Source organism: Myotis yumanensis, unplaced genomic scaffold (assembly GCF_028538775.1).
Source record: "Myotis yumanensis isolate MYYU_CA2020_CCGP unplaced genomic scaffold, mMyoYum1.0.hap1 SCAF_4, whole genome shotgun sequence".
NCBI classification, from domain to species: domain Eukaryota; kingdom Metazoa; phylum Chordata; class Mammalia; order Chiroptera; family Vespertilionidae; genus Myotis; species Myotis yumanensis.
This window is the reverse complement of record NW_027223755.1, coordinates 93023066-93050488: the sequence shown is the minus strand read 5'-3', so window position 1 is coordinate 93050488 and position 27423 is coordinate 93023066. Positions and strand designations below refer to the sequence as shown.

Below are 27423 nucleotides of genomic sequence, written 5' to 3'. Positions count from 1 at the left end.
AACTTACTTTGTGTGTGTTCATGTGAGTTTTGCTTTCACATTCAGTGCTGCTCAGGAGCCCTGATTCCTGTAAACCTCATGGTCTAGTTTCCACCAGACACTGCGCAGCAGTGGTGGTGGGCACGGTGACCAGGCTGGTCTGCCTGTGGCTTCCCCTTCGCGCTGCTCTGCTCCTCCGGTGGCTGCAGGGTGTGGAGGGATGTAAATGAAGGCGGGACACCTGGCCCCACGGCCAGCTGCAGGGGCTGTGAATCTGTGGCATGCAGCCCACCACAGGAGCCTGAGGGAAGTCATGCACCACTGAGGCTGGCGAGGGCAGAACGTCCTCAGGAAATGGGGTGTGTCTTGGGGACCTGTCTTGGGTCACCAGGGCCCAACTGGTGAGAAAGACTGGTGAAGGGATCTACCCACAGCATATCCAGCTGTGTGGGCTGGGGGCCCTGTTTCCCCTCCTATAAAATCGGGGTGGGTCCTCCATGAGGAGCAGGAGCAGGAGCAGGAGCAGGAGCAGGAGCAGGAGTAGGAGTAGGAGCAGGAGCAGGAGTAGGAGCAGGAGCAGGAGCAGGGATGAACTGTACCAGGTAGTCACTCATGGGCTCATCAGGCAAGATCTGGAGACTGGACTGTGAACGGGACCATCCCATGGAGGCCCAGCCTGTTCATACACTGGAGCCTGGTTCTTTCCAGCTTCCCCAATCCTCTGTCCTCATGCCTGGGAACAAGGGCCCGCCTGCGGACTCCCTGGCCAGCACTGCTCAGCCCCTCTAAGTGGCCCACAGATCCCCGAGAACAGCTGGGGGGGTGGGTGGCACTCAGAATCCAACGCCAAGCTCTGTCTCCAGCCTAGCCTCTGTGGCACCTGAATGCGGCCTTGTTGTTTTTTTTAATTCTCACCTGAGAATATGTTTTTATTGATTTGAGAGACAGAGGGAGAGAGAGGGAGAGAGAGAGAGAGAGAGAGAGAGAGAGAGAGAGAGAGAGAGAGAGAGAGAGGTACATTGGTTGCCTCCCGCATGCACCCTGACCAGGGATTGAACCCGCAACCTTTTTTTTTTGATGTTCGGGATGATGCTTCAACCAACCCAGTCACCTCGCCACCCAGCCACCCAGCCAGGGTTGACTGACACTTCCTTTGTCCCCAGCTGGGTTCACTCTAGTGTCTCTGTTTTGCAAGGCTGAGGTTTCTGAGTCCCCAGACGCAGTGCTGTATGCCTCAGTGAATCTACCATGAGGGTCATGCCCGCACACTCCCAGACAAACTCAGTCCCAGGACAGCTAAGAAAGTAGCTCTTTCTGGCAGTGGGGGCATTCTGGTTTGGAGAAACAGCCTCAGGCTTTGACGGGTGGTCATCATGTCCATCCCTCTGCCTCCCAGCCTAAGCCCGCCTGAAACCCGCCAGGAGAATGTACCTGCTGCCTTTGGGGGGCCATTTCAATGCTTCTTGTTCCCCATTTTTCTTCCTGCCCCATGCAATAAGGCATTCCTGTTCACTGCTTTGCTCAAAGGCTTTTGTTTTTGTTTGTTTTGTTTGTTTGTTTTATGCAAACATGGATGGTGATGTTCACTCAGTCTCAGTTTTCTAGAACAGTTCCACTTTCTCAGAACTGTGATCATTTCAAGAAAAGGGGTCTATTACAGATACAATATATTGCCCAGTTTTATGGTTTATATCTCTGAAAGATACCAGTAAATCAGATTACACTGCTCAATGGGAAAGGAATCCTGAACTGGACTCTGTCTCATTTCCAGTTGGAAAGCTGTTCTTAGAAGCCACATGTGCATGGGTCTGAGGTCGTCCATGGCGCAGAAGGAACCGTTGGCCAGAGCTTCCAGGTCACAACTAGTCACTTTTTGGGGTGATATTTAATCCATTTTATCACATATGTCCGGTGCAAAGGATTGAAGCTTTGGAGGCAGACTGATGCAGGGTCTGCCTCTTATTGGCTGTGTGGCCTTAGGTAAGTTACTTAACCTCTCTGCTTCTGGGTTCCTTGGGTGTAAATTGAGGGCACAGTTATCCCTAGATACTTTTTTTTTCTGGTTTGAACCTTTAAAAAAAAGATGAAATTATTTTTATTTAATATATTGATTTAAGAGAGGAAGGAAGAGGGAGGAAGATATAGAAACATCACCCTGACCAGTTTTGCTCAGTGGATAGAGCATCAGCCTGCGGACTGAAGGGTCCCAGGTTCGAGTCTGGTCAAGGGCATGTACCTTGGCTGTGGGCACATCCCCAGTGGGGGTGTGCAGGAGGCAGCTGATCGATGTTTCTTTCTCATCGATGTTTCTAACTCTCTATCCCTCTCCCTTCCTCTCTGTAAAAAATCAATAACATATATTTTTAAAAAAGAGATAGAAACATTAATGATGAGAGAGAATCATTGAGAGAATCATTAATTGGCTGCCTTCTGCACAGCCTCTACTGGGGACCAAGCCTGCAACCCAGGCATGTGCCCTAGTCCAGAATCGAACCCAGGACCTTTCAGTCTGCAGGCCAACACTCTATCCACTGAGCCAAACTGGCCAGGGCTTAATATATTTTTTATTGATTTCAGAGAGAAAGGGAGATGGAGAGGAAGACAGAAACATCAATGATAAGAGAGAATCATTGACTGGCTGCCTCCTGCACACCCCCTACCAGGGATCGAGCCCACAACCCAGGCATGTGCCCTTGACCAGAATCAAACCCAGGACCCTTCAGTCTGCAGGCCAAAGCTCTATCCACTGAGCCAAACTGGCTAGGGCCATATTAACCATTTTAAAGTGTACAGCCCACCTCTATCTAGTTCCAAAGCATTTTCATCAGTCCAAAAGGAGACACTGTATGCATTAAGCAGCCACTCCTCACTCCTCAGTCCTCAGTCCTTAGTCCTCAGTGCACGTTATACATTAACTTATATACTGTTATACTTTCTTGGGTCTCTAGGCTGAGCCCCCTGAAGAGGAAATGGTTTTTGGGCTGGGCCACCAGCTGGTGACAGCCTTTTGCCATTTAAATGGAGTCAATGAGCCTGGGACTGGGATTCTGGTGTGTGTGTGTGTGTGTGTGTGTGTGTGTGTGTGTGTGTACAGTGCTATGAATTTTAACACAGGTGGAAATTCATGTGACTTCCACCACAACCAGGACACAAAGTAAATCTATCACCTTGGAAAGTTTCTTCCTGCTGCCCATTTATAATCAGCCCCCTCAACCTCCCTCAGCTCCTGGAAACCACTGCTCTGTTTTCTGTCCATATAGTTTTAGCCATTGCAGAATCTAGCTATATATATAAAAGGCTAATATGCAAAGTGTCCCCTCAGGAGTTTGATCATTTGCTATGACGTACTCTGACCACCAGGGAGTGGCACGGAATGAAGGACGGCTTCAGCTGGCAGCTGGGAAGGAAGGCCCAATCGGCCCTGATTGCTGGCCAGGCCTAGGGACCCTACTCATGCACGAATTTCATGCACCGGGCCTCTAGTATATATAAAAGCCTAAGTGACCGTGCGATATCCTTAGTACTGCTGCGGAAGTGGGAGAGGCTCCCGCCACAGCCTCTGCGTTCGTCAGCAGTGAGCCCGGCTTCTGGCTGAGCAATGCTCCCCAAGTGGGAGTGCACTGACTACCAGGGGGCAGCTCCTGTGTCGAGCATCTGCCCCCTGGTGGTCAGTGCATGTCATAGCGACCAGTCGTTCCACTGTTCGGTCGATTTGCATATTAGCCTTTTATTATATAGGACTAGAGACCTGGTGCATGGATTTGTGCACCGGTGGGGTCCCTTGGCCTGGCCTGCGGGGATCGGGCCGAATCCGTGCACTGGGCCTTCGACATCCCCCGAGGGGTGCCGGAAGCCGGTCCATCCTTGCTGCTTGACACAGTCGCTGAAGGAAAGAAACATCTGCACAGCATATGTTTCAAAGGACCTGGCATATATAGCATACTGTTCTTAATATGTTTGCTCCCTTTAGCGCCATGTGTTTTAACCAAGGTCACCTCTCCGAGAAAGGTTGTTTCCCCAGGTGGGGATTTTTCCCTGAGGTTAGGGAGGAGATATAACCGCTTAAGTGCCAGGCGGGTAGTTAAGCTACATAATCTTTACTCCCTGGAATGGAGATAAGAAATGCCCTAATCTTTGTAATAGAAATTGACAGGATTAAAATGGGCTGGTATAAATACAGATGTAACAAGACAATAAACATCAGATCCTCATCAGATCCTCATCAGTTCCTAACCAGAACTCCGACCAGAACTTTGGCTAGAGATCCTGGCTAGGGGTCCTGACTAGGCTGCTGATCAACTGAAGGCTGTCTTCATGTCATTCCTTCTTCGCCGACTCCGTCCACACCTTTGGGGACCCGTGGACCACTGGGATTGGACTCCAGCAGAGGGGTAGGGACCCCACTGGTGCACAAATCCATGCACCGGGCCTCTAGTATCATATAAATGGACTCCTGCAGGATGTTAACTTTTGAGCCTGGCTTTTGCCCAACCCAGTGTACTTGAGATTCATCCAAGCTGCTACGTCTGTTAGCTGTCCATATGTTTTTCTTGCTGAGTAGTATTTGTTGGTGTGGGTATACCACAGTTTGCTTCTCCATTCACCTGTTGAATAATATTTGAATTGTCTCCAGTTTGGGACTGTCAGAGTGTTCATACATCTTCTAGGGACAGATTGGGGAAAGCATAGATCTTCTCAGTGGTTTGTGTTTTTTTTGAAAAGTCAAGGAAAATGTGGGGAAGTTGTACCCAGGGCCATGTAGCCAGCTGCTGAGAGGGCACTGCCCTTTACTACTCAGAGCTGCACTAACACGGTAGCCACTGGCCTCATGAGGCAACTGAGCACTTGAACTGTGCCTACTGTGAATTGAGATGGGCTGTCAGTGTCAAATACATAGTGAATTTCAAAGATTTGATATATGCAAAGGTCCTGAGGCCAGAGGGTGCCTGGTACATTTGAGGCACAGCAGGGAAACAAGTGGGGTTGGAATGGAGGGAGAGAGGGAGAGAGAGGAGGAGCTGAAGGCAGAGAGGTGATCTCATGGTATCTTTCTGTCTCTATCCCCCCACTTGATTATTGCACCTTTGGGGCAAGGGCTGGGTCTGTCATGTACGTCTCTCTAGCCCCAGGATCAGCACAGTGCCTGCCATGGAGTGGGTGCCTGTTACATGCTTTTTGGATGAATGAACGAATGAATGCATTTTGGTGGGAACTAAATGCAGCTGAGAGAAACTGAGCAGCCTGGAGGAAGAAAAAAATGAATGTTGTGGGGCCACTATGGTGAGTGCCTCGGTGGGATACACCTTCTGGACTGAGGCACTCACTCCTCAGCTGCTGGGAGAGTTGGCAGTTGATGACTCAAAGCTGAGTCTTTCTCTGGGAATGGCCCCCAAGTCACACCCCCAACCTCTTATTGGCTGTGTGGAGTACGACTGGTCAACATGGATTCAAAGACCCAGCCCCCTTTCGCCAGGTGGGACACTTCTGCAGGGCTGTCTCAGCTCCATAACTTCTGGTGGGACCGCATTGCACCTCAGCTCCTCCCTCTGCTCCTGCTTCCCTCACTACCTGGCAGGTGCTACCCTCAGTGTACCTGATTGCCAATCTGCCAGCTTCCCAGGTGACCTGCCAAGCCATAACCTTGCCAATTCATTTATTCAACAGGTATGTGTGGAACAACTACTATGTCTCAGGCATTGTTCTAGGATCCACCAGTGACCCCAAACAGACCAGGACTGTTTGTGGGAGGGATGTGGGCCATCTGGTTTTCAGATTTCACTGAGACTAGCTCAGCTCCCAGCCCCACCATTGCCTTGCCACCTGCAGAAGCTCTGGCTCTGCTTCAACTTCCTGGACTGGTCTCAGAGGATGTGGACTGGTCTCAGAGGATGTGGACTAGTAGTGCAGGGGGAGTAAGGGAGCAGACTCGGGTAGCTCAGGTCTCTGGAGTCACAGATCAAATTCCAGCTTGGTGCTTTTTTGCATTTTCCTAATGACTAATGATGTTGAGCATCTTTTCATGTAGTTATTGGCCATTTTTATATCCCTTTGGGGGAAAATTCTATTTAAGTCCTTTGCACATTTTTAAATTGGATTATTTGTCTTTTTGTTGCTGAGTTGCAAGTGCTCTTTATATATACTGGATACTGGACTTGCATCAGATATGTGCTTTGCAAAAATTTCTCTCATTCTTTAGATTGTTTTTTCACTTTCTTTGTGATGCCCTTTGATGTGCAAATGTTTTTAATTTTGATGAAGTCCAATTTATTTGTCCTGTTGCTTGTGCTTTCGGTGTCATTTCTAAGACTCTATTGCCAAATCCAAAGTTGTGAAGATCTATCCCCATGTTTTCTTCTAAGAGTTTTATAGTTTTAGCTTCTACATGCAGGGCTTTGATCCATTTTTTATATGACATGAAGTAGGGGTCCAACTTCTTTCTTTTGCATGGTGTTCCAACACCATTTGTTGAATAGACTATTCTTTCTCCCATTGAATGATCTTGTTGGCCCTTATCAAAAAGCAACTGGCCATAAATACATGAGTTATTTCTCTGAAATGCAACGAAAAGTGAGATGGATAGATGGGTGGATAGAGAGAAGGACAGGTGGATAGAGATCCGATAAGGTGAGTAAACTGTTCATTGTGGAATCTAAATGGTGGGCTCCCTACAACTCTTTCAATAATACAGTGTCGGGGTGATTATAGGTTGCAGGCCTGCACCCTAGCCTTCCTGCATCAGAACCCTGCATTAACTCATGGACTTGATTGCTGTAGGCTAAGTGCCATTTGAATCTCCATTTCCTCCTTTGCCAAGGTCTCTGGCAGGGATTTGAGGATGAAATGAGCAGACACAGATATAGCAGCTGGCACCGTGCACAGCCTGGAGTAGTAGTGGCAGAAGCAATTGCTATTATTATTATTATTATTATTACTAGAGGCCCGGTGCACAAAAATTTGTGGCTCTACCCTGTCACACACAGAGCAAGGCCCGTGGAGGGGGATTGGGGCGCCGCACCCTGTCACACTCAGGGCAGGGCCAATGGAGAGGTTATGGCTCTACCCTGTCACATACAGAGCAGGGCCCGTTGCAGGGGGGGGGGGAGTTGGGGCGCCACACCCTGTCACACACAGAGCAGGGATGATCAGGGGGTTGGTGCACCGAACCCTGTCAAACACAGAGTCGCAGGGCGATCAGGGGATTGTGGAGCTCCCCCCTATCAGGCACAGAGCAGGGCTGATCAGGGGGTTGGGGCGCCTTCCCCTGTCATGAACAGAGCAGGGTGGATAGGGAGGTTGTGGCCCCGCCCCCTGTCACACACAGAGCCACAGGGCTATCAGGGGTTTTGGGCGCTGCCCCCTGTCATGCTTATCCCGGTGCCGGGAGCCTCGCTGCTCCGCTGATCCCGGTGCCGGGAGGCATATTACCCTTTTACTATATAGGATAGAGTCCTGGTGCACGGGTGGGGGCTGGCTGGTTTGCCCTGAAGAGTGTCCTGGATCAGGGTGGGGGTCCCCACTGGGGTGCCTGGCCAGTCTGGGTGAGGGGCTGAGGGCTGTTTTCCCGAAGCGAGTGACTGAAGCTTCCAACCGCTCCTTGTTTTCTTTTTTTTTTTTTATTCTGGGCCAGCTTTAGCTCTGAGGCCTGGCTGCTGAAAACATCGATACAATGTTGCTAAAGCCCGGCTGAATGAAAGCCGGTTTCTGGTGTTTTGTTTATCTTCTTATTTGCAAGGTAGTATATAGTTTCTTAGAGTTGTAGCTCAGAGGCCGGCTAGTGAGGCGGGGAACGTTGGAGTCTGCAGCAAGCAAGCCTCATGCTCGCTTCCAGCTGCCTGGCTGCCGGCCGCCATCTTGGCTGACAGTTAATTTGCATATACTCACTGATTAGCCAATGAAAAGGGTAGCGGTCGTACGCCAATTACCATGTTTCTCTTTTATTAGTGTAGACTAGAGGCCCGGTGCACAAAAATTTGTGCACTCGGGGGGGAAGAGGGGGTCCCTCAGCCCGGCCTGTGCCCTCTCGCAGTCTGGGACCCCTCGGGAGATAATGACCTGCTGGCTTAGGCCTGCTCCTGAGTGGCAGAGGGCAAGCCCAATCCCTAGGTGCAGCCCCTGGTCGGGCTCAGAGCAAGGCTGATTGGGGAGTTGGGGTGCCGCCCCCTGTCATGCACAGAGCAGGGCGGATTGGGAGGTTGCGATGCCACCCTCAGTCACGCTCAGGGTAGGGCTGATTGGGGGGTTGGGGCACCGCCCCCTGTCACACTCAAGGCAGGTTCAATAGGGAGGTTGCGGCGCCACCCCCTGTGATGCACAGAGCAGGGCCCATCAGAGGGTTGGGGCACTGCCCCCTGTCACTCACAGAGCAGGGCCAATCAGGGGGTTGGGGCACTGCCCCCCCCCCCCCCTCATCACACACAGAGCAGGGCCCATCAGGGGGTTGGGGAGCTCCCCCCTGTCACGCACAGAGCAGGGCCCATCAGGGGGTTGGGGAGCTCCCCCCTGTCACGCACAGAGTAGGGCCGATAGGGGAGTTAGGGCACCGCCCCCTGTCACCCACAGAGCAGGGCCAATCAGGGGGTTGGGGCGCCACCACTGTCACACTCAGGGCAGGGCCGATGGGGAGGTTATGGCTCTACCCCGTCACACACAGAGCAGGGCCCGTGGTGGGGGGGTGGGTTGGGGCACCACCCCCTGTCACACACAGAGCAGGGCCGATCAGGGGGTTTGGGCGCTGCCCCCTGTCATGCTGATCTGGTGCCAGGAGGCCTCGTGGCTCCGCTGATCCCTGTGCTGGGAGGCATATTACCCTTTTACTATATAGGATAGAGGCCTGGGGGCTGGCTGGTTGGCCCTGAAGGGTGTCCTGGATCAGGGTGGGGGTCCCCACTGGGGTGCCTGGCCAGCCTGGATGAGGGGATGATGGCTGTTTGCAGCTGGTCACACACCCTTCAGGGTGGGGGTCCCCACTGGGGTGCCTGGCCAGTTTGGGTGAGGGGCTGAGGGCTGCTTTCAGGCTAGGGGTTTTGATTGAAGCTCCCAACCACTCCTTTTTTTCTTTTTTTTTTTCTTCTGGGCCAGCTTTAGCTCTGGCTCTAGCTCTGAGGCTTCCGCTGCTGGTTTGTTTGCCGTTCTATAATCGAAACAATGTATAACTTCAGCTCTGAGATCCCAGCCGGCTATATTTGTTAGAATGTTTCAAACTGCCAGCTCAGAGTCCGCCAAGTCAGGCGGGGAACGTTGGTATCTGCAGTCACTGGAGCAAGCAAACCTCACGTTCGCTTCCAGCTGCCTGGCTGCCGGCCGCCATCTTGGCTGACAGTTAATTTGCATAAGGATACGCTGATTAGCCAATCGGAAGGGTAGCGGTCGTACGCCAATTACCATTTTTCTCTTTTATTAGTGTAGATTATTAGCCTGGAAAGATGGCTCTTACTTCTAAAAAGTGGGCTTTGCTTAGGGGCTCCTCTAGAAAGCTAGAAGAAGGGCTGGTCACCTTGAGTGGCATGGAAATGCAGGCATCACCGTTGGGGCAGGGGACCCAGGAGTGTTGGTCATTGAGAGGTGTAACTCGACCTCTCCCCACCCTGGCTTGGGCCTGCAGTTTCCATGGCTGGGGCCTATAGAAAGGAGGATCCCAGGGCCTGGCTTGGAGTCAAGAGAAGGGGGCACCAGAGGCAAGAAGTGTTGGTCGTCCAGTGACCTTCTGGTGATGAATGAGGGAATAGGAAGCCCGCTTGTCACTGGGTGGGGGAGGGCATTAGCAGCAAGTAAGTAAGTAGTCTGGGTCTCAGGAGCACTTTAGTGTCCAACTCACTCCAGACACTGTATTATTGAGAGGGTTGTGCAGTGAACACTGATGAGCACACCATTTAGATTCTATAATGAATAGTTTACTCACCTCTATTATCGCATCTCTATCTGCCTGTCCTCTCTATTCATCCATCCCCATCCACCTTACTTTTTGTTGCACTTCAGAGAAAGTTGCAGCCATTTATATACCCTCCCACCCCCTGCATACTTTGGCATGTATCTCATTAACTAAATTTAAGTTGTGTTTATTATATATATGTATATACATATGCATACATATATACACACATGCAAGTGTGTGTATATATGTATGTGTATATGTATACACATATATATGTTTAAATATATTTTTATTGATTTCAGAGAGGAAGGGAGAGGGAGAGAGAGAAACATCAATGATGAGAGAGAACCATCGATTGGCTGCCTCCTGCATGCTCCCTACTGGGGATTGAGCCTACAACCCGGGCATGTGCCCTGACCAGGAATCAAAGTGCGACCTCCTGGTTCACAGGTCTATGCTCAACCGCTGAGCTATGCTGGCCAGGCCTAAGTTGTGTTTTTTTTTTTATAGAACCTGTATTTTTTTTTTTTTTAATTCCCCAGGGAATTCTTCTCTGGTGATCACCCAGGATAGTGGGTAAGAGTCCCCTTCACCTGGGGGCTTGATTATTGAAAGATTCCTGGGAGGGACCCTTTGCTCCAGGTGAGTATCAGAATCATTGGCTCCACCTCTTACCAGTTGTGTGGTCCTGGGCAGTCACATCACCTCTCCAGGCTTCAATTTCTTCAGCTATACAATGGGCTTAAGAAAAACTCGCTCTCCTTAGGGTTGTCATAAGACTCTGCACATGAAGCACCTGGCATGGTGCTTAGCACATAGCAGGAGTCCTCAAACTTTTTAAACAGGGGGCCAGTTCACTGTCCCTCAGACCGTTGGAGGGCCGGACTATAGTTAAAAAAAAAACTATGAACAAATTCCTATGCACACTGCACATATCTCATTTTGAAGTAAAAAAACAAAACGGGAACAAATACAATATTTGTATTTGCATGTGGCCCGCGGGCCGTAGTTTGAGGACCCCTGGCACATAGTAAATGCTCAGCTAACTGCTGCTATTTTGAAGATGCCAGTGCATGTATATCCTTCCAGAACAAACCCCTATTCTTTGGGTGGTAGGGTTTGGTCTTTGTCCCAGGCAACCAGAGCGTTTTAGCTCTTATCTGTCTAGGCGAATGGGCAGGTTGCGTGTGAGGCCAAGGCCCAGAATTCCCCTTGCCTTACCTTTGTCCTCAGGTGGCAGGAAATCCCCTTTCCAGAAGGCTTTGATCTCACTTGGAAGCTGGGGGTAGAGAGGGAGATAATCTTCCATGGAGGTGAGTGACCCCCAGCATGTGTCAATACACCCCAGTTGTCTGCTCACAACAATAATTTGAGACTCCCAATTTCGCAACCCCGGGAGCTAGTGATACGCTGCTAGCAACCTCTTGGATATTTTTTTAGGAGATTCCGAGGAACTGCATGTTAGTTTCCACACAAGCTGCCTAGACAACAGGAGAAGAGCTTGCATTCTAGGGATGTGAGTGCAGACTGCCTGTCCATGGGCCAGAGTCACCCACAGAGCCTTTCAGGGGCGCAGAGCCTTTGTTTGTCTGTCTTAGACTTGAATAGGTTGCCAACAATTTTTAAAGATATTTTTATTGATTTTGAGAGAGAGAGAAGGAAGAGGAAGCGAGAGAGAAAGAGAAACATGGATGTCAGAGTGGAACATCGATCCGCTGCCTCCTGCACGCCCCCCACTGGGGGATCTAGCCAGCAACCAGGGCATGTGTCCCGATCGGAAATCGAATTGGCAACCTCTTAGATGGGACGACACTCAGCCAACTGAGCCACACCAGCCAGGGGGCCAACAATTTTTTAAATAAGATTACACATTAAAATGTCCTGAAAAATCAAATCTGGCAATACTGGACCCATTGGCTGAGTGTGGCAACCATTGGCTGAGTGTGATCAGCCTCTTTATTGGGGCACATGAAGGCTAGTTTGTCCCTCTTACACCAGAGTTACCTGCCTGGCTGCTGTTGGCATCTGAGTTTGGACCCCTGACCTAGGTGGTGTTTTGGAAAAATTACTCTGCCAGCAACAAGGCATGGGGCTTGAGGTGTGTGTGTGAATTTGAAGGCCAAGGGAATGGTGGGATATTCCCAGGCTCTCAAAAGAGTCATGGGACAATCCCTGCAAAGCTCTTAGGGCAGGGCCTGGCTCCATATGTTTTAGCTGCTTGATAAAAACCAGCTTTTGCTGGATACCCTTTGTATGCCCAGTACTGCAGGAACCCCTGGGAGGACAGAGTCTCCTAAGGACTGGTCTTATGACTTTAAGGGTTGGTTAGGTTTTGTGGATTTTGCTGATTGGGGACATCTAATTTTTAGGGAGTGATTCCATTCCTAGGAATTTATCTGAAACGTGCGCACAAATATTTAGCTCTAAGTAAGTTCACAGTAGAGATTTTAAGTAACAAATTGAAAATAGTCTTGATGTCCAACTCTAGCATATTGGTTAGATGGGAGATGAGACAAATAGAATATTATGCAGGCATTCAAGAGAAAGCATGGAAAGATGTTTATTATTAAGTGAAAATAATATACACAACACTGGCTGGTGTGGCTCAGTTGGCTGAGCATCATCCCATGCACCAAAAGGTTGCCCATTCTATTCTCAGTCAGGGCACATGCCCAGGTTGCAGGTTCAATCCCCAGTCGGGGTATGTGCAGGAGACAACAGATCAGCGTTTCTCTCTCACATCGGTGTTTCTCTCCCTCTCCCTTCCTCTCTCTCTTTTAAAAAAGATTTATATGTATATATATGAAATAGTATTTTAATATCAAAATTATATAACTACAGTGGGGCCTTGACTTACGAGTGTCCCGACTAACGAGTTTTTTGAGATGCAAGCCATCTCTGGGCCGATATTTTGCTTCAGTTGCGAGCTAAAATTCGGGTTGTGAGCCAGCTTCAGATACCCCACCACTAGTTGGCGCAGTGAACCTCACAGTGAACACCACAACATCAGCCCAGCATCACGTGTCTCACTCGTTCACTTTTTGATTTGACATGCGAGTAATTTGAGTTACGAGCTCCGTCACGGAACGAATTAAACTTGTAAGTCAAGGCCCCACTGTATATGTATTTTTAAAAACCTGGATGCTAATACACCCAAATGTTAACAGTGGATATATATCTCAGTGCTTTTTACAATTTTTTTCTTAGTGTATATTTACTTTTCTGAATTTTCCACAATGAATGTGCATTTCTTTTATAAGAAATATAGTAATATATGTATTAATTAACTTTTATTTTATGTTATTAAAATATAATAAATAGCCCTGGTTGGTTTGCTCAGTGGTTAGAGTGTCAGCTCATAGACTGAAGGGTCCTGGGTTCAATTTCTGGTCAAGGGCACATACCTTCGTGGCAGGTTCAATCCCCGCCTCTGGTCAGGGCTCCAGCAGGAGGCAACCAATCCATTTGTCTCTCTTTTCTTTCTCTCTCCCCTTCGCTTCTACTCTCTCTAAAAATCAATGGAAAAAATGTCCTCACTCATCGGGGGAGGACATTTTATATATATATAATAGAAGAGCAATTTTACTAGCTGTCCCTGTCCCTCTTCTCAGCCTTCTCTCTTGACCTAATTCTTTTTTTTTTTAAAGAATGTCATCTTTTTAAAAAGATTTTTTCAGAGAGAGGAATGGAAAGGAAGAGAGAGATAGAAACATCAATGAGAGGGGAAACATCGATCAGCTGCCTCCTGCACACCCCCATCAGGGATCAAGCCCCCAACCCAGGCATGTGCCCTGACGGGGGAATCCAATCTGCAACCTCTTAGTGCATGGGCCGCCACTCAACCACTGAGCATACCAGCCATGCTTTGGGCTTGACTCAATTCTTTTTTGTTTTGTTTTGTTAATCCTCCCCCCAGGGTATTTCTCCATTGCTTTTCATAAAATGTGGGAAGGGAGGAAGGTGGGGGGAGACAAAGAGAGATATCAACTGGTTGCCTCCAGCGTTGACCAAAAATCGAACCTGGGACCTTTTGGTGTGCAGGCTGATGATCCAACTACTGAGCCACATTGGCCAGGGCTTGATTCAACTCTTGATCACTCCCAACAAACATGAGCTCATAATGGTACTTATTCCTTTCAGTATTTACTATTTATTAACCCCAGAGTACGCTCCTATGCAAGGAGATGTAAAGATATATTCACGTTCTCTAGGTGATAAGCATGCACGCCAAATTTTAAGGTGTGTTAAACAGGTTCTTTACTTCCCTACATTTATTATTTTAAAAATATATATTTTTATTAATTACAGAGGAAGAAAGGAGGGAAGGAAGGAAGGAGGGAGGAAGGGAGGGGAAGAAGGAGGGAGGCGGAGGGGAGGAGGGAGGGATAGGAACATCAGCGATGAGAGTCATTGATGGGCTGCCTCCTACACGCACCCCCCCCCCCCGCCCCCGCCCACTAGGGATTGAGCCCACAACCCGGGGAATATGCCCTCACCTGTAATCTAACAGAGACCTTCTGGTTCATAGGTAGATGCTCAACCATTGAGCCACACAGGCCGGCTCCCTTTATTTATTCTCTTAATTCATTATATCCATTCATTCCCAGCTTGGGGGCGGGTATTTACTTTACGTGCGCATGCGCACTCCTGGCGGCTTGTGTGGGCCGCTCCACCGGGAGGTCCCGCCTTCTGACCGACCATTGGCCGGCTCCACCAGCTCTCCCCTGATTGGTGTTCGTAGGCCGGCCCCGCTGCCTATCAAAGTTGGCGGGAAAGTGGCCGCCGAGCGTAATGGCAGCGGCAGCGGGGGCGGACTCGTTTTCGGGCGGCGGCCCGGCGGCAGTGAGGCTGCCGTCGTCACCGCCGATCAAGGTGCTGGCGGAGCAGCTGCGGCGCCACACGGAAGGCGGCCCGGGCGCGTGGCGGCTGTCACGGGCGGCGGCGGGCCGCGCGCCGCTGGAGCTGACGGCCGTGTGGATGCAGGGCACGGTGGTGGAGGCGGGCGGCGGCAAGGCGCGGCTGCGGGACCCGAGCGGGGCCTTCTCGGTGTGCGGCCTGGAGCGGGTGCCGCGCGGGCGGCCCTGCGTCGCCCCAGGTAATGGCCAGAGTGGAACTCGGGGCTGACCCGTGTTGTGTGCAGCCAGAGGGCAGGGCCTAGTCGTCCCTCCTCCGGGCTCTGCCAGTGCTGGTTCCCTGCTTCAGGACCCTTCCTTCCGGTTCCCACCCCAGCCTAGCGTCGCCCAAGCTGACCTGCTGATAGGCATCACCTGCAGCCTGAATTTTGAAAGTGCAGGTTCCTAGGACCAGCGCCCCCCGCCTCCCCCCTCCGCCAAACATACACACACACTCCACGCAGCCTGCGTGCGGTCACTCACACACACACACACCTCCTAGTTGTAATCTCCAGGGAAGGGACCCCCAGCATTGTTTTTGCAACAAGCCCCCTCCCAGGAGGTGATTTTTCAAAAAAATTGTGACCATTGTATCTTACAATGAAATACTCCTGTTGCCTTGCCTCAGCCCCTGCCCATTGCTGAGCGCCCCTCCCTCTCAGCCCTCCGCTGCAGCATTAGCCTAGCACAGGGCCAGTGAACTGCAGGCTGCCTCCTCTCTTCAGAGGGTCCACAAACTGAAAACAGTTTTTACATTTCCAAATGGAAAGAAATAATATTCAAATATCAGTGAAATTAAAGCATCAGTATCTCTAAAGGGTTTTTTTTTAGATAAAATTTTAATATATTTCTGTATTTTTTCTTTTTATAGATTTGAGAGAGAGGAAGGGAGAGGGAAAGAGAGCATCGATTGGTTGGGTTGCCTTCCACACTCACTCCGAAACCTGGGCATGTGCCTTGAGTAGGAATCAACCTGTGACCTTTGGGTGCACTGGATTATGCTTAACCAACTGAGCCACACCAGCCAGGGTGCTAAGTAAAGTTTTATTGCGACACATTTATATAATATCTAGGGCTGTTTTCGAATTACAACTACAGAATCAAGTATTGTGATAGACACACTATCGTCTCCAAAGCCTGAAATATTTAAGTATCTGGCCCTCTACAGAAAAAGTTTGCTGACCCTTGGCCTAGCATGCAACTGGAGCTGCTTGGTGTCTCCCATGTCTAGTCCCAGCCATGGCATGACTGTGGCATCAGTAGGTACCTTAGCATTTGAACTGATGGGCATTGGTGAACCTGTCTGACTTAACCCACTGCCTGAATGCCTGCAGGCAGGGGTCATGCCATTGCCTTTCCTTAATTAATACTAAATCTTGATTGACAGCCTAGTTACTGCCAGTAGGCAGGGAGCCAAGAAAGTAAACAGACCACTAAAACACGAAGTAATATCTAGGCTTGAGCACAGGTTGCCAGAGGTGCAGAGGAGCGGCAACCTGCCCAGGCGTGTAGGGTCAGGGAAGGCTTATTAGAGGAGGTGACCTGACGGATGTGTTGGAGTTACCTGTAGGGACCAATCTACCCAGGTTGCCTAGGACGGAAGGGGGTCCAGGCTGTGGAACTTTTAGTTTTAAAACCAGAACAGTTGGTCACCCTATGTCTGAGGCAGGAGATTGTCCAGGTCTATGGAACAACATGTGCTGAGTCTTGGAGGTGAGAGAGAGCCCTGTATCTTTGGGGAGCCTGACGCAGAATGTGGGGCAACAGTGAAAGGTGGGAGGCTCCCATCCTGCTGAGCTGTTTGTGGAAGGACCTGCCTGTTTCAAGGTGGCCATTGGCTGTATTCATCACGTCAGTGCTGTCCCCCCAGTGCTTTCTTTTCTGGAACAGCCAGCAGTGTGTTTCCAAAAATGTCAGGTGCTGCATATGCAGAATTGAGTCAGAACTCTCCCAGTCTGCAGTGGAGAGGGGAGAAACACACAGTGACCAAGACTGCACGTTGCGATCAGAGGGCTCTGGAGGCAGGAGCTGCGCTTGAGAAAGGTCGCTGATGCAGTGTGATAGGGATGGTTGTGAAGAGGAAGCAGCTGGAAGCAGACCAGCTGGAAGCGATTGAAATGTCCAGGGGATGAAGGCCTGACCAAAGGAGAGACGGTGGAGGAGCAGGAATGGGTAGAATAGACAGGACTAGTAGCCAGCTTCTCTGATCTCAGGCAGGAAAGCACGCATGCCTTTGAGCTCACCCCTGTAGTTGTGGGTGCCTTCCCAGTGCGTCTCCTGTTAGCCCCTCCTGGTTAGGATCTCCTGGGGCTTGTTCTTTCTTTTCCTGTGTCTTTATTCATTGTTTGTTTGTTTGTTGAGGGTTCTGTCTCTACCAGCACTTCAGGGCCATTCACAGAAGGTATGGCAAATGTATTTTTAAGCCTCTGTCACTGAGGAAGGCTATGCTATTTGCTTAGTAAAATCTGGAGGCGAATTCAGGGAAACCTAAGTGCATCCTTTCAGGAGTTGAAAACCAGAGGGTCAGGTGTCAGCTTGCCTGGCTTCCTTCAGTCAGACCCACATGCAGACTCAGCCCTGCTGTTGGAGGCATTGTGATTAAAGTGGCCTGGAAGGGCATGGAGGGGGCCTGGCAGCGTGCCTGCCCCTCCTGCTGTGTTTGGGTATTTTTATACAATTGAGTTTTGTGTGGTTAAGACCTGCCAAGTTTTGCTTTCAAGGAGAGCCACTTCCCCACTAGAATGGGAAGAGAGTCACAGTTAATATGTCATTAGATCGTCCTGATGGCAGCCTGCCCTCTTGTTGATTTGCTTACGTGTACCTAGCTGGTGGTCGGGATAAAGCAGGAGGTGGCAGGGATTGGTCCTAGGCAGTTAGAACAACGGGGCAGCAGGGGGTGGGGTGGAGGGGTGCTGTAGCTTGCCCAGATCTTTTGGCAACATGGAGGGAAAATTGGATTTGCTTTGGGGCTGTTAGGGACTGTCTTTGCAGAAAGAGGATTGGTCCCATGACCGAAACCAGTCACATACTCTGTGGCATTGAGCAAGGAACAAGGACAAGAGAAAGCTCGGGTTTTCTGCCCCTTCCTGCGAGCAGTCTGTCTAATTATAGCTCATACTCTGATGTGAGTCTTTTCCATTCCTTGGGCGTGATTGTTTTGTGCAAGATGGTAGCTTGCTGATTTTTATTTTTTTAACATTTGAAAACCAGAAACCAAAGAAGATACAGATGTCATGTTCCAAGTTAAATGTTGAACTTAGGGCAGTGAAACTATCTATCTATCTATATATAAAGAGCCAGGGTCCCTAATGTCCACAACGACCAAGGCTCCACGGAACAATGGAAGTCAGTGCTGGGTTGCCGTGACAACCCAGCACTGACTGCCGAAGGGGCTTCGGATCAGGCCCAGAGAGAGACCTGCAGAGAGCGAGGCGGGTTCTGATCCACAGCCTCCGTGGCAGCTGTTGATCAGCCATTGCCTCTCTTTCTCCCCCGGCTTTGCCAGCAGCTGGGCCTCTGTTTCTCTCTGGGCCTCAACTGGGTTGCTGATCAGCCCCACCTCTTTGATCAGGCCCAGAGATAGGCCCGGAGACGCTGACTGGCATAGAAATCGACCACTCAGAACCAAATCTGGGTGAAGTGCCAGGAGCCAATGGGTGCCTAGGAGGCGGAGCTTTTGACGCTGACTGGCATAGAAACCATTCAATCAGAACCAAATCTGGGTGACCTGCAAAGGCAGAACCTAAGGTGGGGGCTGAGGAGGGGTTTTAAGGGCAACAGCTATTTGGTGTAAGGTGTAAGAAAGCAGTACAATTTTTTCATGGCCGGTTTGGAGGTATAGTGCATATGGCTGGCTATCAGTCCAGATATAGGGATTATGTGTTTTTGTCTGCCAAGAGCATCTCCTTCTGCTGAAAAAAGCTCCCCCTCCCCCATTTAAGCAATCCTATCCTATATAATCTATCTATACTAAAAGGGTAATATGCTAATTAGACCGGGTCAACTGGCCATCTTCCCGACCTCCAACTTCCTTCCGGATAAAGCCATGGTGGTGGGGGCTGAGGTAGAGGCAATTAGGGGTTGATCAGGCCAGCAGGGGAGGGCAGTTGGGGGCAAGATCAGGTTGGCAGGGGGTTAGGGGCAATCAGGCCGGCAGGGGAGGGCAGTTAGCGGTGACATCAGGCCAGCAGGGGAGGGCCATTGGGGGCGATAAGGCAGGCAAAGAAAGTTAGGGGCGATCAGGCAGGCAGGCAGGTGAGTGGTTAGAAGCCAGCAGTCCCAGATTGCGAGAGGGATGTCCGACTGCTGGTTTAGGCCCACAGGGATTGGGCCTAAACTGGCTGTCAGACATTCCCCAAGGGGTCCCTGATTGGAGAGGGTGCAGGCTGGGCTAAGGGAACCCCCCCACCCCCGTGCACGAATTTTATGCACCGGGCCACTAGTGTGATATGATATCAGAAAGATAGATAAATGTAAAACTTACAGAACTGTATATTACAAAGAGTGACCTATAATGTAAAGTATGGACTTTAGTTAATAATGGTGTATCATCAATTATAACAAATGTATTCTAGCAATGCAAGATTCTAATAATAGGAGAAACTGATGAAGGGAATATACAGGAACTATGAACTTTTTGCTCTTTTTAGATAGATAGATATATTGATCACTGACCGCCTTGGCATTTTGATCTCTACTTTGCATTTTTTTTTCTTTAAAGTCTCCAATTTGCCTCTCTGATAAAGTGAAGCCCTCTGAAGGACTGAATCTGTGTTTTGTTTGTTTGTTCTTTGTTTTTTATCAACGTGAACATTACCATGGTCTTTTTTCTTCTAGGAAAGTATGTGATGGTAATGGGAGTGATTCAGGCCTATAGCCCTGAGCCTTGCCTTCAGGCTGTGAAGATGACAGATCTTTCTGATAATCCCGTCCATGAAAGCATGTGGGCACTGGAAGTAGAAGATTTACACAGGAATATTCCTTAGATGATGTTGGAAGTGTCATTAAAAACAACGGAAATTCTGAAAGGACTTAAGTTCTCATTCCCTGTGGATTTCACGGACATTGTTCAATGTGTATTTCTCAAAAGTTCCTTGGAGAGCTCTGCTTTGGCTCACCAAGTTGTCCAGATGCAGGATTTCTAAATGCTGGGGCACTCCAGTTAACTCAGCCCCTGCTGCCCGCCTGTGCTTTGACGAAAAGCAGATGTTGTGTTCATTCTCTCTCCCTCTGTTTTGGTTTGTGTGTGTTCATTCTCTCTAAAGCACACAGAAATCTCATGTTGCATGTCTCAGGTTTTACTAGTGATGATACCTTTTCCGTTACTGCTGCGATCCTATTTTATGGTGCAAACTTTGAATCTCAGTCATTGTCCGTGGTGATTAAAGTGTGGTTACGGGCAGGAAAATAGACTGCGTGAGAGAAGGATGACATCATGGCCCCACGTCTTCTCCATCAACAACTTCCATATCCAGTTTGCAAGTCAAGCAGTACAGCAGCCTCTCAAAGACACAGCTCTCTTGAACACCACTCAACCCTTAGGGTCCATTTCCCTTAGATGTGGGTGATGATAGGACATGCTGAAATTCTTTCAATATTTCTTGTTAAAGTTAAAATCCAGATTGATTGAGAACAACTTTCAGGCATTCACTCAACTTCTAACTTCGGTCTTTTAACATTTGGTAAGATACTTCCAGGGAGCATCCTCCTGTGTAGAGTTCTGCATTTTTGGTATGGAAGGACTGTTTGTTGTGATTATATTGAACACTGGATTTCTGCTCTCTGCTTTTTACCCAACCCTCTTTTCCCCTTAGATCTTAAATGTCAAAGGAGTCAGGTTTTGTTCCAACATTGCTGTCGAGTTTTGCTGGATTATTTATCTTCTACCACTAATAAATTGTTTTACATGCTGTATGTTTTTTTTTTTAAATAGACCTAGTTAAGAGCATCTTTATATTTATAGAAACAAAGAGCAAAAAGTACGTAGTTCCCATATACCCCATTCCTCAGTATCTCATATAATTGATGATACATTATTACTAACAAAAGTCCATAATTTACATTATGGGTCACTCTTTGTGATATACAGTCCTATGAGTTTTACATTTATCTACCATTATGGTATCATACTGCATCGTTTCACTGCCCTAGAAGTCCTGTGTGCTCATTTCTTTCTCTCCCTTCAGGCCTGGCAAACCGCTGATTTTTTTCCTATTATCTCCGTAGTTTTGCCTTTTCCAGTATGTCATATAGTTGGAATCATACAGATATAATTTTTTTTTTCAGACTGGCTTCTTTGACTTAGTGATATACATTTAACATTTCTCATGTCTTTTCACAACTTGATACCGATTTTTTTTTTAAAGATTTTTAAACTTGATATTTTTAGAGAGAGAGGAAGGGAGAGAGAGAAACATGGATGTGAGCGTGAACATTGACTGGCTCCCTCCTGCACACCCCCTACTGGGGATTGAGCTCATAATCTGGGCATATGCTGTGACCGGGAATGGGGCCAGCAAACTTACGGTGCATAAGATGATACTCAGCCAACTGAGCCACACTGGCCAGGGCCCGATTTCTTTTTATTGCTGAATAATACTCCACTGTATGGATGTACCATGCTTTGTTTACCCATGCACCTCCTGAAGGACACCTACTGAAATGAACATTTGTGTGCAGGTTTTGTGGACATGTTTTTAACTTACCAGGGTCAATGCCTGGGAGCACAACTGGTGATCATGTGCAAGCCTATGCTTAACCTTGTAAGAAATTGCCAGACTGCCTCAGTTCACTGGGGCTACTATAACAAACGCCATAGACTTGGGGGCCTAAAAAAAATTGAAATTTATTTTTCGCAGTTTTGAAGGCTGGAGAGTTCAAGATCAATGTACTGGCAGAATTAAGGTGCTGCTTCCTGGCTCATGGATGGCTGTCCTTTTACAGTGTCTTCACATGGCAGAAGAGAGAAGGGAGCCCTCTGGGGTCTCTTACAAGGGCACTGATCCCATTCATGAGGGCTCTGCCATCCTGATCTAATCACATCTCAAAGGCCCCACATTTCAACATAGGAATACGGGGGAACACACCTTCAGCTCTGGCACTGTCTTCCAAAGTGATTATACCGTTTTGCTTTCTCATCCGCAGTATATGAGTTTTTATTGTTCTACATCTTCACCAGCATTTGGTATTTTCAGTGTTTTGGATTTGCTGTGTTTTTAAACTACAGCATTTTCTTTTAAAGGTGGGCCAATTGGAAATAATGCATCGTTTTTATTACTGATCTGGGTTTGTTGACCTCTTGAAGCTTGTTTTGAGGAGGTTTATGTTCAGAGTCTGGGGATTTTCAGGCAATGTTGCTGAGCTATTTCTGGAGCTTTGCAGCCTATAGACCTGAATATGAGCCCTTCATCTGTTGTTAAGCTTGCTGTGTGACTGTAAACAAGTTACCTAACCTCTCTGAGCCTTAATTTCCTCATCTATAAGATGCAGATTATACCCAGCTCATAGCACTGATGTGAGGAATAAATGAAGATGCATCTAAATTACTTTCATGTGTGCCTGGCACCTGGTAGCCACCAAATGATTGTTGCTGGGAGGAATCGTAAGTTCTTATATCCATCAGTTGCCTTTAAAAACTATATTTTTTTAGAATAGTTTTAGATATATAGAAAAATTACAAAGACAGTACAAAGAGTTCCCATATACCACATCCAGTTTCCTTTATTATTAACATCTTACATTAGTATGGTACATTTGTTATAATCAATGAACCAATATTGAGATATTCTTAACTAAAGTCTATACTTTAGATTTTCTTAGTTTGTTTGTTTTTTCGAATGTCCTGCTCCAGGATCCCATCCAGAACACCCCATTACATTCAGTCCTCATGTCTCCTTAGGCCCCTCCTGGGTGGGACAGTCAATCAGCTGCTTTTGATTACCTTGACATTTAATTTTGATGTAGTCCATGGGACCTCAGTTTTAGGATTCTTAGGTTAAAACTTTATTTCACAATTATCATGGAGCTCCCAATAGTAGCCCTTGAACTGGGTATGTGGTAGGCCCCGTAGGACCTTACGCTGCGGTTCCCCTTATCTGAGACCTGCTTTTCTTCTAGAAAATTGAACCGGGCTGCTGAGAACCTCTGCCATGTTCTACCCAGTTTGTCCCTACCTAACTTCTGGTAAGTAATGCCTGATTGAAAATTGCTAATTGGGCTGGTATGGCTACCTGAGCAGTGAAGGAACGCAGCAGTGTGGGGGGTGGGGAAAGGAGGGTGCCCTGTGTTTTTCCCACAGTCCCACAGCCTGCCGGTGGCTCCCTGCAGCTCCCTGCTGGAAGTGTGCCACCTCAGCATGTTAGTTGAACTGTGGTTTCCCTGAATATTAATCTCTTCACTGTTTCGGCTAGCGTTTCCTCCTTGACATCATCAAATGAAAACGCATCTTGGGTAGGGGTTTCAGTGTGCTGGTGCCAAATCAAAGTTGGTTTATCACCAAACACCCCTCACCAGAAATGGGCAGACTGTGTGCTCGGGCTGTGCTGCTTCTCTTTTGAAATTGGCTCTTTTCTAAGAACTGAAAATAAGCACCCGGGGCTGTGACTTCACTTTTCTTGGAACTGCTTTACATTAGAAGAAAAAAAAAGAAAAGAAACTCCTCATTTAGCTGGTTTTTGGATCACTGAGTTCCTTAATTCTTTCTGCTGCATATTCTTGTAAAGCTCATGTTTTACCACAAAAATCTTATGCATCAGGTGAAGCAGGAAGGGGAAAGAACGACACGTGAAATAGTTGTTTTGTCTCCTGGCCTGTTTATGATTTAATGGTCAAGGAGAAAAAGGACCCGAAAGACACGCTGTGTGTAGTCGTCTGCAAATCCCAGGGGTGTCTGCCGTGACAGCATGGTCCTGAGATCTGTTGGGCCACCAAATGTCCCGTGTTGCCTAGGCTCATGTTGCTAAACCTCAGGCCACGGCCCAAACTCCCAGAACAGCTGCCTGTTTGCAAGAATAAGAAGGGGGGCGGGTATTAATTTTCTGCCATAGTGACCTACATTTAGCAGACATCTTGGAGGCTGTGCAAAAAGCACATCTTTTAGGGGCCCCCTACCTGCTTGAGATAAAGAAAAGACGTAGCCACATCTGGACTCCAATCCTGGTCCTTTCCTGTCTGCACTCGGGCTTGGAGGTCAGTCTGTGAAGTGGACATAATTTGTCTACAGGATAGTACCCGGAAGGTTCATAGAAAACCAGATTAGAGCCTCCTTCTCAGTGCAGATCTCCACAGATAGGCACATTCTCTGTCTGCATTGGAGGGGCCTCCAGTGATGTGATTGTGTCTTATATCTCTCTCTGTCTCCACCCAGCATCGGGCGTTGTGTAATATATATGGGCAGTGAGTAAATGTTCAGTGAATGGCTGGTTTTTAGTTAGGAAGACAGAGGGAATATACAAGCAAAGGCACAATGTTCTTTTAAAAAATATATGTATTTTTATTGATTTCAGAGAGGAAGAGAGAGAGAGAGAGAGAAATATCAATGATGAGAGAGAATCATTAATTGGCTGCCTCCTGCTTGCCTCACACTGGGGATCAAACCTGCAACCGGGCATATGCCTTCACCAGGAATTGAACTGTGACCTCCCAGTTTATAGGTCGATGCTGAACCACTGAGCCACTCTGGTCAGGCAAGGCACAATGTTCTTGAATTTGCACTTGGCACACAAGTTTTCAAATGAAAGGAGCCCTTAAAGGCCATGCTTTAGTGTACCTTTTAAATCAAACACCCCAGGGCATTTTGTAACTGGGCTGAGGGTGCTTGCCAGAATGTTTTAGAATGTTCTGAACAGATAAAGACTCGGTAAAGACAGAAAAGTCTGGAGGAAAAGGAGGGAGACAGCTGAGTTGACGAGGGAGGGTGGGGGTGGTAATGGGGGTGGAGGGAGAAATCTAGTCCTACAAGAATCATCAACCATCTCTGGATAAAGAATGCAAATTCAACCAAGAGTTATGTGCCAGGGACTGCTAGAAGCTTCCCCCTGTTACTTCATTTTACTGTGTCATTGCCCCTGTGCCTATGAAAACTGCAGCCAAGGGGACGGAAGCCCTTTGTCCAAGAGCATCTGGCCAGCAGGCTGTAGCAGAGACAAGTCTCAGGCCAGCTGGTGTCCAATGTTGTAGGGGAGGGGTCCAGGGCCTTCATTCTGAGATGGCTTAAAAAATGTTTTTAAAAATTCATTTCAGAGAGGGAGAGAGAGATAGAAACATTAATAGTGAGAATCACTGATCAGCTGTCTCCCGCACACCCCCTGCTGAGGATTGAGCCCGAAACCCGGGCATGTGCCCCAACTGGAATCGAACCCGTGACCCTTCAGTCCTCAGGCCCATGCTCTAGCCACTGAGCCAAACCAGCTAGGGCTTGAGATGGCTTTTATGGAGAAACTCCTCAGACCAGCTCTGGGAGCTCTTGGGTGTTTGTTGTTTTTAAGAATGTTGGGTAATACAGTCAGCCCTGTGCTATTCTCCAATAAGGGCTGTTCTCTCCAACCCTTTTTTCTAAGAGGATTTATATCAGCAGTCTTGCTTCATCAGGCTCAGCCTAATTCGTAGTCCTCCAGTGGGAGCTCATGGTCTTTACATTTAGGTGCTAGCACCCCCTGCTGGCGTGTGCCATCCAAAATGGGATGACAGCCAGTGGCCACAGAAGGAAGCAAAAAAACAAAATCAGGCCATAAGCTTCACAGCTGTCAACTACGGGGGTGTTGTCCATTGTGGCCAAGCTGTCGTGGGGGTAGCATGTGGGGGTGGACTTGGATTTGGCAACCAGATGGGTTCCAATGGTCCTGCTTTGAGCCCCAGCTCTACTGTGTATTAACTGGGTGACTGACCTCCATCATCTGTAGCAAAGGGAAGATTTGGAGTCACAGAGATGAGGAGCTTGTCCACATGGCTGTTAACTGGAATCCAGGCAGTCACTTCATTGGTCTTTCTGTCACCAAGCACTTCCTCAACACCTGCTGGGTTCCAGGCTCTGGGGATATGCGGTGAACAAGACACATGGCTGCTCCTGTGAAGCACGGTGTCTTCTTAGCCTTCAAATCCCTCTGACCTCCCACTCTGCCTCATCTCTCTTGCTTGCCACCTGGTCTCTGCTTTTAAGGGCTCATTGTTAGATTGGGCTCATCAGGCTAATCTCCCCAGCTCAAGGCCCTTCATCTATCTAATCACATCTACAAAGTCCCCTTTGCCACATAAGGTAACATATTCATAGGTTCCAGGGATTAGCATGTGGGCATCTTTGGAGGGAAGGGAAGGCATTCTACCTACCCAGCCTGCCCTCTGGCCCCTAAAGATGCAGGTCCATCCAGATGCAAAATAACTCACCCTGTCCCACAGCCCCCAAATTCCATCCCATTTACAGCATCTCATCATCGAAATCATCTGTATCTGGTAGGGGGGAGGCCCTGAATATAATCCACCTGTGAACCTATGGAACTCAAGAAATAAGTTAACCCATCACCAAAATATAGTGGTGGCAACCCAGAGGGGATGCAGTCTAGTTCTGTCCCTAATCCAAGGGACCGGAGACATGACAAAGATGATGAAGAAGAAACAGGGGCTCTAGCACCTGGAAACACCACACTATTACGTTTCCCTTCCTCCTGGGCAAACTGGAAAAGGGAAGGAGTTTCTCAGAGTGGCCCGTTAGCACCTAGGTTTGTATCCACTGAGATGAGGAACAAGCAGAGCCGGAGTTCCCATTAAATACTCCGTGCCTGTTTCAGAAAGTAAGTCAGACTCAGGTCTTCCCCTACACAACTGTGCTGCCGCTTACAAGGACTTACGGTTTAATTATATATTTTCTGGGTAGCTTCACTAATGAACATAATCGGTCTCTGTGAGATATCACAACTGAGAAGTCAAAAAACTGTTTTAGGCTTCCCATCCAGAACAGAGTGGAAGTTTAAGTAACAGAGACTCTCCCAGGTACTACCCTGCACGTGGGCCTCAGCACCGTCAGGCGTGGCTCATTACCAGCCCCACCTGGGATGCCTTTAACCCAGTCTCAACCCTAATCTAAGTATTTAGAAAGCTCTCCGGGTGCATCTTAAAACCTGCCAGGTGTAGCAGCCGTATATCTACAGGTTCCTGTCCCGGAGGCAACCGGCCAGGAGTCAGAGCTGCCCTGGAGATGGTTGAGCGCTGAGCCCTTTGCCTCCTCTGATGGGGACCCTGGAGTCCAGAGGAGCTGGACCTTGGCCAGAGGAGGGACAAATGAAGGATTGACACAGGAGCCCTTAGGACCAGGACCAACAGGGCCACTTGTCCCCAGTTTCCCTGAGGAAGAGGAAAAACAGGATGGGAAAAGCTCATACAAAGGAACCAGGCTACCCCACCCACTGCCTGTTCTGGGCCGTCCTCGACCCTCCTTGGTGCTGGGCTGCTGCTAAGGACAACTCAAGGTACTGATATCTGGTTTTCTTTTTTTAAAAGTCCATTTAAAGGAAAATACTAAGTGAACAATAGAATGGGTGGTACGTGAATGACCTATGTTTGGGTAGACTGTTTGCTTTTACTTAATGTTCTAGAACAGCGATTTTCAATCGTTTTCGTCTCATGGTACACATAAACTCCTAAAATTCTGCAGCACACACAAAAAATTTTTTTGGCCAATCTGACAAAAAA

The 27423-nt window shown here is 48.4% G+C and overlaps 1 protein-coding gene and 1 non-coding gene across 2 annotated transcripts; one reads left to right on the top strand and one right to left on the bottom strand.

Moving 5' to 3' along the window:
- The first annotated feature begins 14641 nt into the window (after nt 1–14641).
- RMI2 (RecQ mediated genome instability 2) lies at nt 14642–20651 on the top strand. The gene is made up of 2 exons (XM_070411556.1): nt 14642–14945; nt 19579–20651. Exons 1-2 carry the CDS (start codon nt 14642–14644, stop codon nt 19725–19727), a joined length of 453 nt encoding a protein of 150 aa, XP_070267657.1. The 3' UTR covers nt 19728–20651.
- A 4574-nt stretch (nt 20652–25225) lies between these two features.
- LOC139009659 (small Cajal body-specific RNA 4) lies at nt 25226–25356 on the bottom strand. The gene has a single exon (XR_011471379.1). It is a non-coding gene; the product is annotated as a small Cajal body-specific RNA 4 (non-coding RNA).
- Between the last annotated feature and the right edge of the window lie 2067 nt (nt 25357–27423).

Excerpts from the sequence above, each read along its gene's own strand:
- RMI2 (XM_070411556.1), top strand. The coding sequence starts at position 14,642 with ATGGCAGCGGCAGCGGGGGCGGACTCGTTTTCGGGCGGCGGCCCGGCG. Across the intron at positions 14,946-19,578 it reads GCGGCCCTGCGTCGCCCCAG|GAAAGTATGTGATGGTAATG; the intron begins GTAATGGCCAGA and ends TTTTTCTTCTAG.